Source organism: Tympanuchus pallidicinctus, unplaced genomic scaffold (assembly GCF_026119805.1).
Source record: "Tympanuchus pallidicinctus isolate F22 unplaced genomic scaffold, pur_lepc_1.0 scaffold3, whole genome shotgun sequence".
Classification (NCBI taxonomy): domain Eukaryota; kingdom Metazoa; phylum Chordata; class Aves; order Galliformes; family Phasianidae; genus Tympanuchus; species Tympanuchus pallidicinctus.
In genome coordinates this window covers 24,526,536-24,540,753 of record NW_026294747.1, presented here as the reverse complement: position 1 = coordinate 24,540,753, position 14,218 = coordinate 24,526,536, and the positions used below count along the sequence as shown (strand labels likewise).

At 36.3% G+C, this 14,218-nt stretch overlaps 1 protein-coding gene across 1 annotated transcript in view; it reads left to right on the top strand.

Annotated features, from left to right (window-relative positions):
- Window positions 1-14,218, top strand: part of SPTBN5 (spectrin beta, non-erythrocytic 5) — a 90,758-nt gene that overhangs the window by 30,652 nt on the left and 45,888 nt on the right. Inside the window, exons 27-35 of the mRNA XM_052696232.1 lie at window positions 478-594; window positions 1,801-1,964; window positions 2,945-3,077; window positions 3,904-4,049; window positions 4,973-5,087; window positions 6,882-6,992; window positions 8,129-8,308; window positions 10,878-11,081; window positions 12,216-12,365. Coding sequence (XP_052552192.1) covers window positions 478-594; window positions 1,801-1,964; window positions 2,945-3,077; window positions 3,904-4,049; window positions 4,973-5,087; window positions 6,882-6,992; window positions 8,129-8,308; window positions 10,878-11,081; window positions 12,216-12,365 — 1,320 coding nt within the window. The remainder of the gene's footprint in view (window positions 1-477; window positions 595-1,800; window positions 1,965-2,944; window positions 3,078-3,903; window positions 4,050-4,972; window positions 5,088-6,881; window positions 6,993-8,128; window positions 8,309-10,877; window positions 11,082-12,215; window positions 12,366-14,218) is intronic.

Below are 14,218 nucleotides of genomic sequence, written 5' to 3'. Positions count from 1 at the left end.
GCCTGATCTTTATAGGTGGTTTGAATTTCTCAGAAATTAATCACCATAGCTTTGGTGCTTGAATAAGACCTCAGTTATTTTGCACTGATGTCTTAAATCTGTGGCCTTCTTCATATGATTTGAAAAAGCAATAGTATGTATAAAGTCCTCATAGTATGTTCAAATTTAGATAAGGATTCTATAAATTAAACACCATTTAGAAAGCATTTTTTCCAGGGATTTGGCAAAGCTAATGAAGTCCCTTGGGTTCATTTCTTATCAGGAAACACACCCAGCTGCTTCTAAGATTCCTGCAACTTAGTCTGGTCATGTGGAATAGTAGTCCTTAGGATTAAATAGTCTTTATTAGTTTTTCAGTGTGATATTACAGTAGACCTTATAATGCACCCTTTGCTTCAAATTTATTAGGTCAAAAGAATTTCAGGAGTATTATGGAAGTTGACACAGACATTAATTTACCTTATTTTTAACTGATAGTTTCTAATGAATACTTCAGACCTGGAGGCTTGGATAGCAGAAAAGCGTCCACTTGTGATGAGCAAGGACTATGGTAAGGATGAAGATGGAACACTCAAACTCCTCAAGAAACATAAGGTATTTCAGAAGCTTTTTAGTAATTCTTGAAAAATTAAATAAAAGATATTCAAAGTTTGCATCTGTGATTAAGTTAAGGAATTGAGTTGCTATGTTGCTTCAGGAAGGAATGACTGCCATAATATTTGAATTTAAGAATCCATCAATCAGCAATTTTTTTTTACAAAGTTAGGATCTTCTTTGTTTGCATGTCATGCTCTGAGTCTGAGAGTAAAGGGTGTAATATACCAGGCTGCAAGAAGTACTTTAGTGACTAACACCATGCACTCTAACATCTGAAATGGTCTTGATTGACTTCTAGAAATATTCTTAGCATGAAAACATGTTTGCGAGGCAAGATTTTGAAACTATAAAAAGTTGTGAAAAAATCAGAGGTTTTCTGTTCATCACTGGGAGTGCTTTTAACCCCTTAGGAAAGCCTCAATGAATCTGTAGCTTTCATGGCAGCAGAGTCTTGAGTTTGATTCTGTTTACACAAACCAGCAACTTTGAGATTACTTTTTGGATTTGTAGGTAGAAAAAATATTTCTTCTCTACTGCTCTTAAATCACTCGATTCTTTTTTCTACTTCATCTATCTGAGAGTAGCAGAGGAGGTCAAGGAATCTCTCCTCAAATTCTGTGGGCTGGCAGAATCTTTTGATCTGCCTTTCATTTTAAAGATGTTCTGTTTCCTTGATACTTAAGTGTCCAATCATCTAAAAGATAGCTCAAATCAACATATGTCCACATATGATCAGATAGACAGAAAAGGTGGATGTAGTTTGCTACTCTGGTTAAAAAAAATTAATTTAGCAAGATAGGAGAATGAAGAATGTTCTCATCTTATTTTTTGAGGCCAAAACTATGATCTGATATCTGTTTTTCAGTCTCAACAGATAAATGAAGAAGTTTTATGTTTTTCCTAGAATCAAAGATAAATATTTTGTATTATTCCAGGAATACTTATCTCTGATTAACCATATCAGAAATTTCTAATCCATCTAACTAACTTGTTTGATATTATATATGTAGTTTAAAAAAAAAAAAAAAAGAAAGAAAATAGCAAAATAGCCTGAAACTGATCAAGTCCTGGAAATATCACATGCTTTCAGAAACCTCTTCTCCTCTTTTAATGTCTCCATTGATTCCAGTATAGTCTGACACAAAAGCTGAAATAGTGAAAGTCTTGGAAAACCTGCTCTCATTCTGCTCTTTCCTTTGACAGGTGCTGGAGCATGAGATTGCTGTGTACCAAGATCTGATTAAAGAACTAAATGAAAGTGTCCAAAATCTTCCAGCTGTGGGTTCCATCCAGTATGTTGAGGTTGATGCACCAAGGGAACAAGTTCACTCAAGACTTCGTGAGTTGCAGGAACTAGCAGCAAAAAGGTATGAACTAGAAAATATCCATCTTAGCTGACTCCAATCTAAATTGCCCGTGGATACTATGTTTGATCCAAAGCCTAGCTGACTATGCTTTGACTCAAATAAGTCAATCAAAGGCATCTCCAGTTACCTCATTAGAATTTTTACCACATCCACCATGTCCCGTATTTTTAATTGTATTTAGGAAATTGCTTGTTTCTATATTTGAATTCTGTACACCTATGGGCATTTTATTATTGCTACATGAAGCCTCTACATTTTGCTGAAGGAATTCAAAGCTACCAAATTTCCTCTTCAACCTTCATCATCCTCCTGTAAAACAATTTGAGATCCAAGATTCTGACTTTTCTTCCTGTTATCTGGAATATGATATTAGAAGGGTAAGGGAAGGGTAAGCCTTGTTTTAGAAATTTTTTTCCTTACTGAAAACTACTAGAAAATGACTTTATTTGTAACACAGAAGAAGGAAAGCAATTGATATTATGCTTATCTTTATGGCCAGTGCCACTGCTACTATAAGAAAGCTTTTGTCCTTGAATAAGACATATACTTTTCACTTCCTTTCTCCTATTGAAACAGTAGCGAGTTACAAGAAGACAGTTTGCTTTTACTCAGGATTTTTAGATACTTCTAGCCTGTTGTTGGGAAAGAACAAATGCCCATTTGAACAGTTTAGGTTTTACCTCCTCAAAAAAATCACACGGAAAATGTTCTCACTTAAAAACAAACAAATGAAACAAAACAGGGAGAAAGCTCAGTTACTATGCTTTTCTGAAAACTTCAATCAGTGAGTCTGACTTGGTGACAGCTGTCATCTTATAAACATTATTTCCAGTCCTGAGAAATAAAATCAGCTCTTATATTAAGGACAATGAATCTTGATGAGGAGAGTCTGGGGGGAGTAGTAAGAAGAAAGTTATTAATTACCCTTCTCTTTAACTCCTTTATTCTAATTGTATTTTCTTATCTGCTCTTTGCAACAGAGGAAAGAAGCTGGATGAGACTCTTGTTTTGCATGAGTTCTTACGAGAATACGAAGATCTGCAGGACTGGATGGCTCAGCAGAAACAAGCAGCCAGTTCTGAAGACTATGGAAATGATTACGAGCATGTATTGGTGAGTTTTTTGAGTAACCAATCAAAAACCAACTAAATTGTATGCTGTCAGACTGTAAAAAGATTCCAAGATTGTTCCTGAAAACTTGGAAGATGAAGATGAAAAGCGTATTGAAAGCAAGAATCACTGGGAAATAGGAATAGAAAAGGATCAAGGGTGGGCAGAAGTGATTGACTAGTGATGTCAGGCAGACAGCATTGCTGGACTTTTGCATCATGTTACCATGGGGCCTGAGCTGCATGAAGCAGCTGCATGCTGAAGTAATTAAGCTTTCAGATACTCAAAGAGAATCTCCCATCTATTTTTTATAGCTAGATATTTCAATGTAGTTTATTTTCAGCATTTGTGAAGGGACATTTATGTAGGGACATTACAGCCATATCTTTTCACGTGGTATAGAAATTATTATGAAGTCAGCACATTAGAAATCAATAGCCATTCAAAATCTTTATTTTTAACATTTATTTCGAAATATGTTGTGTCCTAAATTTTAAACTCAGACTGCGTTATTGAGTTATAATACTCAATAAAGATTTATATTCCTAAAGTAAAAACATAATATTTTAATAATTGCAATTCACTGTACATTGAAAATGTATGTTCTATCCTCGGTAATCATGCTTCTGCCTTATATCTGTATCACAGACCTCATATTTTGCTAACAAACTGTAGTTCCTCATTGTCTTTGGAAGTAAAATCCAGTCGTTGATATCCTCGTCAGTTTCTCCATCTCCACTTGTAGTCAGCTTGTTACTTTTCACTCTGAGACCAAGAAGGTACAACAACTGTCAACAACTTTTTTTTTTGGTTGTTTTCCCTTCAAAAGCAACTTTGTGCTAAGTATGACACTTTCCGACACCAATTGGAAGCAACTGGGAAAAGAGTTATGACTTGCCAGCAGCTGGCAGAGAACTTGCTAAACAGTGGTCATTCCGAGTCCCGTGAAATCCGGCAGAAGCAGAAAGAGCTAAGGTAGGACACCTGTGTAGGCTCTGTAATGCTTTGTCCTTTCAGTTCACTCTTGAGGAGGAAGCAAGAGGAAATTAGAAAATTATAAGGCATGTCCCCCAATTCTCTAATTGCAAAATGTGTGTTTTTCTCATTGATAGAGAACTGTTGCCATGCGTCATTTAAAAATAGCCTACTATAATATAGACATTATCTGTTTGCTGATTTGCTTTTTTGCGAATTGCATCAGAGATTCTTTGCAAGGTAGTTGAACTTCCTTTGTCCTTTGGAGAAATGTTATGTAGCTGTAGAGCTGGGAGTTTAGTTGAATCATTATTGCTTCTAATTTTTTTAGCTTGAATCCCATGACTGGTCTGCAGATATTAAGATGTTCTGAGCCTCTTCTGACTAGCACTGGTCCAAGCTGGCCTGAAAGAGAAGGATCAGTGATTCAATCCCCCAAATCCTGCTGTGCCAGTCATAGTGCTGGACAGAGTTCTGGCAGTGGAAATCAGGGGAGAACTCAATTTAGTGTCCAGATAAATGTGGCACTTTTAGGGAGGAAAACTGATGTAGATGAAGAGCTATACTCATCTTTAAATTCGAGCTTCATATATGTGCTTCCTCCAGGAGTCTTTCTTCCCAGTATTTCTCCTCTTTTAGTTGTAAATTGTGAAGCGTGTAAAGGCTGAAAGACTTATTGGAGAGACTTGCCCATGTATGGGCAACTGTTTAAGTGTCTGGAGCAGATAGAAGAGTATGGGGCAGAGTAGGGTGACAGATGTCCTACCCCTCAGAGAATCACTTCAACAGAATTTGATGGCAGGACTGAAAAAGTACAAGGAGGTTTTGTTCTTAGCCTTTCTTCAGACTGTTAATCTCCTTTACTCCTAGTTTACGTGTCTTACATGTTTTGTGTTGTTCTTTTTTTTACTATTTCTCCTTAGAAACTCTTGGGAAGAGCTGTTAGAAATTACCAGATTACGCGGTGAGCGGCTGAAAGATGCAGAGGTGATTCACAAGTGTTACCAAGATCTGACAGATGCTCTGGCACACATTGAGGTAAAAAACACTGGAAATATTTTATATAAAGAAAACTTAAATTTCAGCTTAATCTGTGGAGTATTCTTATAATTCTCATTATGCTTACTGCTGTCTTCTAAAATATCTCAGTAAGAAACTCACACGATTACTCAAACTGAGTAAAACCAAAAAAATTCTGGATAATTTTTAAACGCCTGACTGTTCACCTTATGAGAACCATTGGTGAAACTGAGTACAGCTAGTGAGTGATAAGACAAGTAGACTAGGGCCTGAACTAAGTTGTCTCATACTGTAATGCATGTAGTAATGTTTCATTCAGTCGTCAAGCCTAAGAAACTATACTGTCTCACTGTTTCCTTCTTTCTACACCACTGTAGCCTTATGTGCTGAATAGAGAACTCTCCTGTGGTTTACAGTGACAGTTAAGCCTGGGTCAGGTAGTTATGTAACCTGGTGCAAAAGCTGGGCCAAAAATGACTTCTTTTCTTCATTTCTAGTGATAGGTAGTGGCAATACTCCCAGTATGAAAATGGCAGAAGGGCAAAATCTCATTGAAATTCTTCAGGTCTCTCTTACATCTAAAAGTCCAAAAGGATATTTGGAAGGAAACCACATCATTGCTGCACTGAGATATGTGGTTTTCTGAGTGCAGATATGTATAGAAAGCAAGGCAACAGAGCTTCCACTGTTTGCAAGGCAACAGAGCTTTGCTCAGTTAAGTGTAGTAGATTTTTCTATTTGCTTGTAATGAAAGGGCTGCTCTATTCAACTATGTATTCCTGTTTCCTTTCCCTGATGTAAATGGAAAATCAAATGTCATATATTCTACTGTATACCAGTTGAGGTTTTCAGAACCTGGCACATATTTTACCTTTCAGAATGAAGTAGTTAATTCTGTAGCTATGACAAGTCGCAGTTTAAAAACATTCTACAGACAACTCTCGATTTATTCCTATGTTGGGTTTGCCCCAGCTAAACAGTACACACTTCTTGCATTGTCTCCTGTTAATAAACTTTATTGCTGAGTGGGAGAGCAATTTGCCGTGCTCATCCCTTCGTTTATCTCCTGCACAGAGGTCTAAGTGGGAATGTCTTTTTCTCAGAGGAACATAGTAATGGAAAGTCTCTCTTACATGACCAACTCCAGTGCAATCATATTATAGGCTACTACAACATACGACTCCTTACTAAGATGTATTGTTTGCATCCCAAATGAGCCTGTGAATCTATTACAGAAATGTATCTCTATGATCAGAAATATTTTCCTGATTTTTCACTGACCTGGACTTTGAACAATTTTCTGTTTTGTGACAGAATTGTTCAGAGTGTCTCATCTTTGCAGTAATTCTTCCTTCTATTCTTAATTTATCTTTCCTGGACAAGCATAACTAAAGATTTGTGTAAAGATGATTCACAGATCATCTGCATTCCAAAAAATGGCCTGAAACTAGTGGTTGTTAATTCTACTTCGGTAATTCGCTATATGTCACTGCAGTGGCTATTCAAGATTAATTCACACTGCCAGACCTGTAAGACGTTCTCTTTATTGTCTGATCAAGGAAAGATTAAACCTTCATCTCTCACAGTCTGATTCAGTAGCTTAATCACTGTGATGCTTACCAGGGAGTTATTAGGACAGGTGTGCTAAGACAGAATTTTCTGGCTTCCTATTAATTGTCATGGTTGAGTGACTGAGAATAGTTGTCCATACCTGTGCAGGATGCATGCACAGCATGACTAAAGTAGGCTGCTGGTGTATTTTGCTTGTAAGTTGTGCATAACAAAGCTTACTGTGATTTTTCTCTTTGCTAGGAGAAGTCTAAAAGTATTCCAGATGATGTTGCAAAGGACATGAGAGGTGTGCAAACCCAGCTCCGGAACCATGTGGCCCTAGAACATGAGCTCCTTGGAAATGAGCAGCAGGTAACAAAAGTAATTTGTGGTCTTTAATATATAATCACAATCTAAGCTTCCAAGATGGTAATAATAATGTAGTATTATGAATATATTCTATGAAAGCCTGGAATATTCTAAGGCTCTTCCTCCATGTTTCCTGCTTTTTTAATATGTTCAAGATCTGCAGGTGATTATAAAAGCAGGTGATATACAATCTTGCAGATAAGGCACATATTATAATGAGTACTGACAATTGAAGTGATTCAATTCAAACAGGGATATTTTTGATCACTATTTGAAATGTATAATTACACCAAGCTTTATGATGTATCCACCACATAGTCCAAAGCATACCAGATGATTATGATGAAAAATCCGGAATCTCATTAATGAGTGGAAAGGCTGAAATGAACACAAAACATGTTAATTGACATGAGGATTATAGAAGGAAAGATGGGGCAGTAGCCTGAAGATTTCAGTACGTTTAGAGTATTTGAATTTGGACTATGAGAAAGAAGAGAAGGGCTTGTTATACAAACTTACAGAAAGTGTCAGTTTATGAGAACAGCTATTGCTTAGAAAACTTCCTAATACACGATAGATTTGCATAGCTTTAACTAGACCAAAGAAACAGTGTAAATTTTATCTTCATCCCTTTGTTTTGTTAATTTAACAGTGTTGTTAACACAGTACGTGTTATACAGAGATTACTAAACTTGCTATCTCAAAATCACTTTTCAGTGTTCTTACATCTTAGCCATACATCAGAAAATGCTGGAATTGATGCCACCAGCTCCTATTTCTTTTAAAGGTAGAAGAGCATGAGATGTGAATAGAATGCAATCACAGTTAAGCTGTATAGTCACTGGGGAAAACAAAGTAAAATACCTACTGTTTCATTCATTGTTCATGTACTAAGAATGGTAAAAATGAGAAACAAAATCTAGTTGAAAAAAGTAGGTTGTGATGAGCCTTAGCAAACACTGGATGTCACTGTTATTCCATCTGAAATTAGGGATACTTTTGTTTAGCATGAGAAAACTCGGATCAGAAAATTTTACTTGAATTGTAACTTGATTTAGAATTAACATAGTTTTTGTCTTGATATTAGCTGTATCTCAGTGACTCTCTTTCTTACCTTCTTCTTTCTTCTCTGCCTACAGCTGCAGGATTTGATCCGTTCTGCAGATCATGTGCTGACTCGTTGCACAAACGAGCAGGCAGCAGACCTGAAAGCAAAGCAACAGGCAATAGCAACCAACTGGAAGGCCCTGAAGTCTAAAGTGCAACTGCGTAAGGAGCTTCTGGAAAAAGCACACAAGCTTTACCAGTTTCAGGCACAAGTAAGCACTTCCAGCTTCTGTCCCCCAGTACACAGGGGTATGTTTGTCAGTCATAGGTATACTTCTGAGCTGCAAAGGTTGATGTGAATTGCTGCAGGTGCTATCTGTGTTATTAACTGATTAAATGCTTGTAGCTATTTAGAAAGGTATTAGAGGATAAGGATATTTTTACCTTCTGTAGGAAGGGAAGCTCAGAAATAGTCATCACTTTGCAGCAGTAGTGATAGATCTATTTTCAAAGACTCTTCCACTGATTAAAACAGGCTCCAATTTATAGTAGTCAGAAGTTGGATCTCTCTCTCTCTCTGGGTATGCAAATGATCCATTAATTTATTTCGTGAAATGTATTAAATACAATGCATGGGTCTTTGCTGGATCATGGCAACAACCTCACGAGTTTCTTAAACACAGTGATTCCATCGTAATATCATTACCTGCAATCCCCCATAACTGTATCTCAGAATTCAGGAAGGAATATAACTTGCCATAGAATACTAATGTTAATAATTTCAGTGAAATCACTTGTGATACATTTCTGCAAATTAGTAGATTATTGGTACAAGTATTACAGTGGCAGATACAAAACAGCGAAGATGCTCTCTTTTACCAAATACTTTATATAATAAAAGGAAAATAAGTTATCCTTTTTTTTATATGGATGCTGATCACATTGTTCCTGTGCTTCCAGTTGGGATGAAGAAGTTGCTAACTTAGATTTCTAGGATATCTTACATGGGGCTTTTTCTTAATGACATTTTGCATTGGTTAAAAAGCAAATAATGAACAAATCAGTAAGTTTTTCTGTGAAAAGAAAATTCTGTATAATCATCCTTTGTATTTCTCCGCATTCCTCCAAATATGATTTTCCTTAATTGAAGAGCAGGGTTCTCCCCAACCTGTAGCACGCAATAACAGCAGGGGGTTCCATATCTTCCAATAAACAATATCAAGGAATCAGAATTTAGGCAGACATATTCAGTTTTGCTGAACTGTTTAAGACCCCTCTTCTGAACTTTGTGCAGACTGATGCCTGGTCTATCCTTAAATATTGCTGGCATTGCCAGTCCAAAAACAATACCTTGTTGACTTTTGACGTGCCCCATTGCATTAAGTATTCCAAGATGTACAAGTTGGTTTTTTTTCAAAATGTGTAGCTTAAATCTTAAGGAGTCTTAGACATTTGCACTATACCAACTGCAATGTCAGTGTCCTCAGTGACATGGAACTGTGCATGTATTATGGTTCTGTAAACAAAAATTACATCAACAAATTATTCCTTTAAATCCTTTAAAAGGATTGTGATCAATAGGAAATCATTAAATATCAGTGTTCACTGGCTTTATGGTAAAAGTATCTTGGCTTTAGAGTTTAAACTCTCAGAGCCCTGAACAGACTAATTTCTACTGTATGGTTCTTTTTTGAAACTATTTTTTCTGTACTCAATTTTAATGATAGAGATAAAAATCCATGGATAAGATGGAACACTGGCTATTTTCCTTCATTGAAAAAGTAGGCAACCATTCACAAAATTATTTTCTAGCTTTCTGCAGGAAAAGAGCATTTTTCTTCAGCACTTACTGTCTAACAGTCTTCTAAAATACACCAAGCAACCAAAAGGCCTTCTACCACCTCACAATTGAATGAGATTATCCAAACGTGACTATAACAAATCTGAATTAAATTTTGAGTTTTTTGTACAGTTCCTTGTGTTCCTGTTTTTCACCATATAACTCATTAGAGTACAACACCCCTTAAAGATTCAAATGAGATGCCCAAAGTAAAGGTGCTGTAAATCAAGTGCAGAAAGATGGACAAAAAAAAGTTAAATTATTTTTATTTGTGTAAGTTCTGCCAGCTTCAATCAAAAAATAATTCTCAGGGTTTTTTCCAAGAATTTTCTTGCTCATAATTCCTATAACTGAATGTTCAGACATCTTAAGATATTGTAAATGTGTTCACTGGTCATCAGGTTTTGAAAGTAAACTAGTGCTACATATTCGTTCCTTCCAGAATTCTATTTCTTTGGCAGTCTCAGAGCCAAATCTGCATACCTAATACATGTCAACAATTTATTTCTGAATTGTAACGTGCCTCTTTTCCAACTTGGTAAGAGTGAGCACCTTTTGTTTTTCACCTGAAAATTCTGATTCTCTCTTTCACTTTATAATATGTATATTATATGAGTTTTGAATGGATTTTCTATTAGTGAAAGCTAAGGAATAAAAAAGTAGAGTGATATGTATTGTTTAATCCAGAATACAGAAAATACTTAAAGGATAATAGGCTAAAGATTGATAAACAGTATCGTATTGTCACTGCTGAGGTATGACCCAGTTTGATTAAGATTATGATATAACAAATCATGTATAAGTTAATATAGTGCATAAAAAATTCTGTAGTTATGTTACATTCCCTGGTTGAAATTTATACAAATACTGTAAGTCCTAATTGAATATTTTCTTTCTTCTCTATGATTTTATTACCTGTTGAATGATCAGGATATGATTTTCCTGCCTGATAATCCAAGCTTGAGATGTAACCTTAACTTTCACATTTTCTTGGGTTTCAGGTGTGGGACTATTTCTCATGGACATCAGAAATGATTAGGGAAATGAGAGCCAAGGAGACTATCCGGGACATATCTACTAGCAGCCTGAGACTTACCCAGCATCAACAGCTACTGGCTGAGATTGAAGCACAAGAAGAGAAGTATAATCAAGTTGTACAGCTTGGACAGTCACTCTTGCAAGATGAGGAAATAAAATCAAAAGAGGTAATTGAAACACATTTAGGTTCAAAGTTGAACACATTCAGCTACTTAACACTAGTATAACTATCATTCTGAACTATACAGTATTGTAATCATACGGATGCATAGATACACTCACACATAGTCATAAGCATGACCAATGTTTGCCACAGCATGTTATCTAGGCTGGGCACAGAAACATTTCCTACCTTAACAATAGATAAGTGCTGGCATGTCCTGAGGGCCCATTGCAGCAAAACTGGGCTTATTGAAGAAGCCTGGTATATTCTGAGCAGTGGAGATAATTCTACACAAGTTGAACCAAAGACCTGTCAACCAAAAATGAAAATAAGCATATCAGAGAGTTTAAAACCAGTTGGAGCATCTTCTGTAGCAGGAAATTATGCTAATGTATTAAATCCATAGACATGGAAGATGAAAATCAAAATGCTAGTTTACTCAGGACAAATAGCTCGTAAAATTCTTATAGCATTTTTTCTCTCCCAGTAGCTACTAGTTTACTTCTCCACAACAATTTGATAACATCTCTTGAGTATATTCAGAAAACTGGAATTCTATTCTCCCAACTGACCAAGCTATATAAATTAATCTAATGTTGTAATGTATAACTGAACTAACTTGGAGTCTTCCTGACTGAAAAGTCCTTTGCCTGTAGAAGGATGCAGAGAAAGTCAGTAATAGAAGATCTGTAGGTATGCAGAGTTTGGAAACTGAAAAATACATGAAATCTAAGATTGAGACATATTGGCAGAATATAGCAGAATGAGTTATGACATTAACTTATGTAAGTATCTCTCCTATGCCAATTTTAAATGCTATTAATTGCACTGTTATTAATAAAGATAACAGAAGTAGGAATTGATTCCAGAAGATACACTTGAGAAACAGTTACCTTTGTTTGCTCTTGGCTTGGACTGCTATATATGCTACAACAATCATTCCTCTGTACCTGAAACGAGACACCGCTCTAATTATCTCTCCACCCAAATATAAGTGCTGGAACTTGTTCTGCTTTGTTTCATAATTTTGGTGCTATTTATGATGTTTATCCAAGACTCCACATTATCTTTCTCCTCTCACCTTGTCCATGTCCATGATGTATAATGACCAACATGAATTTTTGGAAATTGTGTTCAGATTCAGCAGAAGCTACAGGCTCTGTTGGAAGAGAAGGACAAAGTGTACAGTGAGTGGAAACAGAAGAAGAGGTGGCTGGACAAAATACATCAAGAACAAATGTTCTATAAGGATTGGAATCACCTGGACAAGCTCCTGAACTCACAGGAGGTATGTGAATTGTACGCTTGAAATGAGCAGTTAGACTTGTTCAGCATTTTAACTCTTCCAAGTTAAAAAGTATATAACTATGCACCTACAACTTAAAATCCTTAAGTCTGTGTATAGACAACACACTTGTGTTGTTATTTGTGTTGCAGCGTCACTTGGAGACTAGCAATTTACCAGCATGCTCACACTTTCTTATGGGGAGAAAACAGAAACTAGAAGTTCCACCTTGCTACAAAGCTATGTAATTCCAAATAACTATAAGAAATAACATATTAGAACCTTGACAGAAGAGGGAGACAACAGTCCAGTATTAGTTAGCTTTAGTTAGATCTGAGCATACTGACTGCTTAACCACTGACAAGCTATTTTGTAAGCCACAGAAAAATGGGGAATAATAAAGAGGGCTTGAAGGAAGACAAATAGATTTGTAGGTGCTGCTGGAAACCTCTCCTCAGGCTGAAGTTTAGTGCTGGGGAAATGCAACTAGTGGAAAATTGATGTTGACAGTGTGAATTAGTCCAGGAATAGGAGCCGCCTTCTCTTATTTGCAAGGGAGTTGATAACAGTGAGATCTATGAAAGAATCTGACCAGGAGGAATAATCATTTATCTTTGATGTAGCAGAGAAAGATGAGCTTGTGTCATGAAAATAAAGGGTTGATGTAGTAAATGCAAAGCCAGGATATTCTTTGTACTATTATTTGCAGCACTTGAAGTATGTTTCTCACCAATATCAGAGTGTTTTGTCTTTCTTGCACTTTCCTGAATTTGTGGGAACTATCTAAAACAGTTCCAGCCTGAGTTCTGACATCCACTGTTGCAAAACTGGGAGTGAAGAATTCAAGTGTTCTTCCCAGTCGCAATGGGCAAATTCATGAAATAATAGATTGCTGTAACTGTGCTGAGGCTTAGCATGCAAACCACATTGACGGGCTGACGTTTGCCAAACTGAAGGGTTGAAACAAAGCTGAAGAAGGTTGTAGTTCAGCATCATTTCCTATTAAGGAAAAATCATTCTTCATTCTCCAAGACCGCTGGCAGCACAAAACAATGGTACTTGATTTGTGCTGACCTCTGTTTTCCCCCTGTGTTTTGCCACAGGCACTAAACTTTTTGGAAAAGTGACACTGAGCTGTGCCATGCACTAATTCTCTACTCTTTGGGGCATATGGGCTTGAATCCTTTCTAATTCATTGCTTGTGAGAAATGCAAATCTTCGTTTTTCCCTACAAATAGCATACTTGGCAAATAAAACCTACGTTCTCACTTTGTGCTGAGACATGATATCAAGAGAGTTTCACCTAGTTTCAGGTTTCTGGAATAAAATAATGCATGATTCTGCCAAGTAAAAATGTTTAGTTGTCACAAATTTTGCCATTTTGTAATTAAATATTACATCTCTTTCAATTGCCTTCCAAGCCATGATACACCCATGCTAAACTCCTACATGGATAGCATTATCAGGGAAATGCAAACTCCACAAAATTTTGGAAACTGTATTTTTTCTTTTATCGTGAAATATGATTAGCCAGCATATAGAGCAACTGTGACCATGGCATTTGCTTTGCTGTACATATCTCAGAGGTAAATATTATGATAGCTACTATGGACTAGTGTTTCTTCTTGCCCTGAGTTGTGAATCTCAGCTTCAAAAGACTATATTACTTTTACATGAAAGCAGTTGCACCTGATAATTTCATTATGCCCCCAGTGCATTCTATTCAGGTAAACTGCAGTTCATATTAATTTTTTACTAGATGAATTTATCATTGCCATATGCTGAGAGGTGGACTGCAATAAAAAAGGGTTTTCATCATGGACTTGCTGAATTTTCTAAGTAGGATGAGACACAGT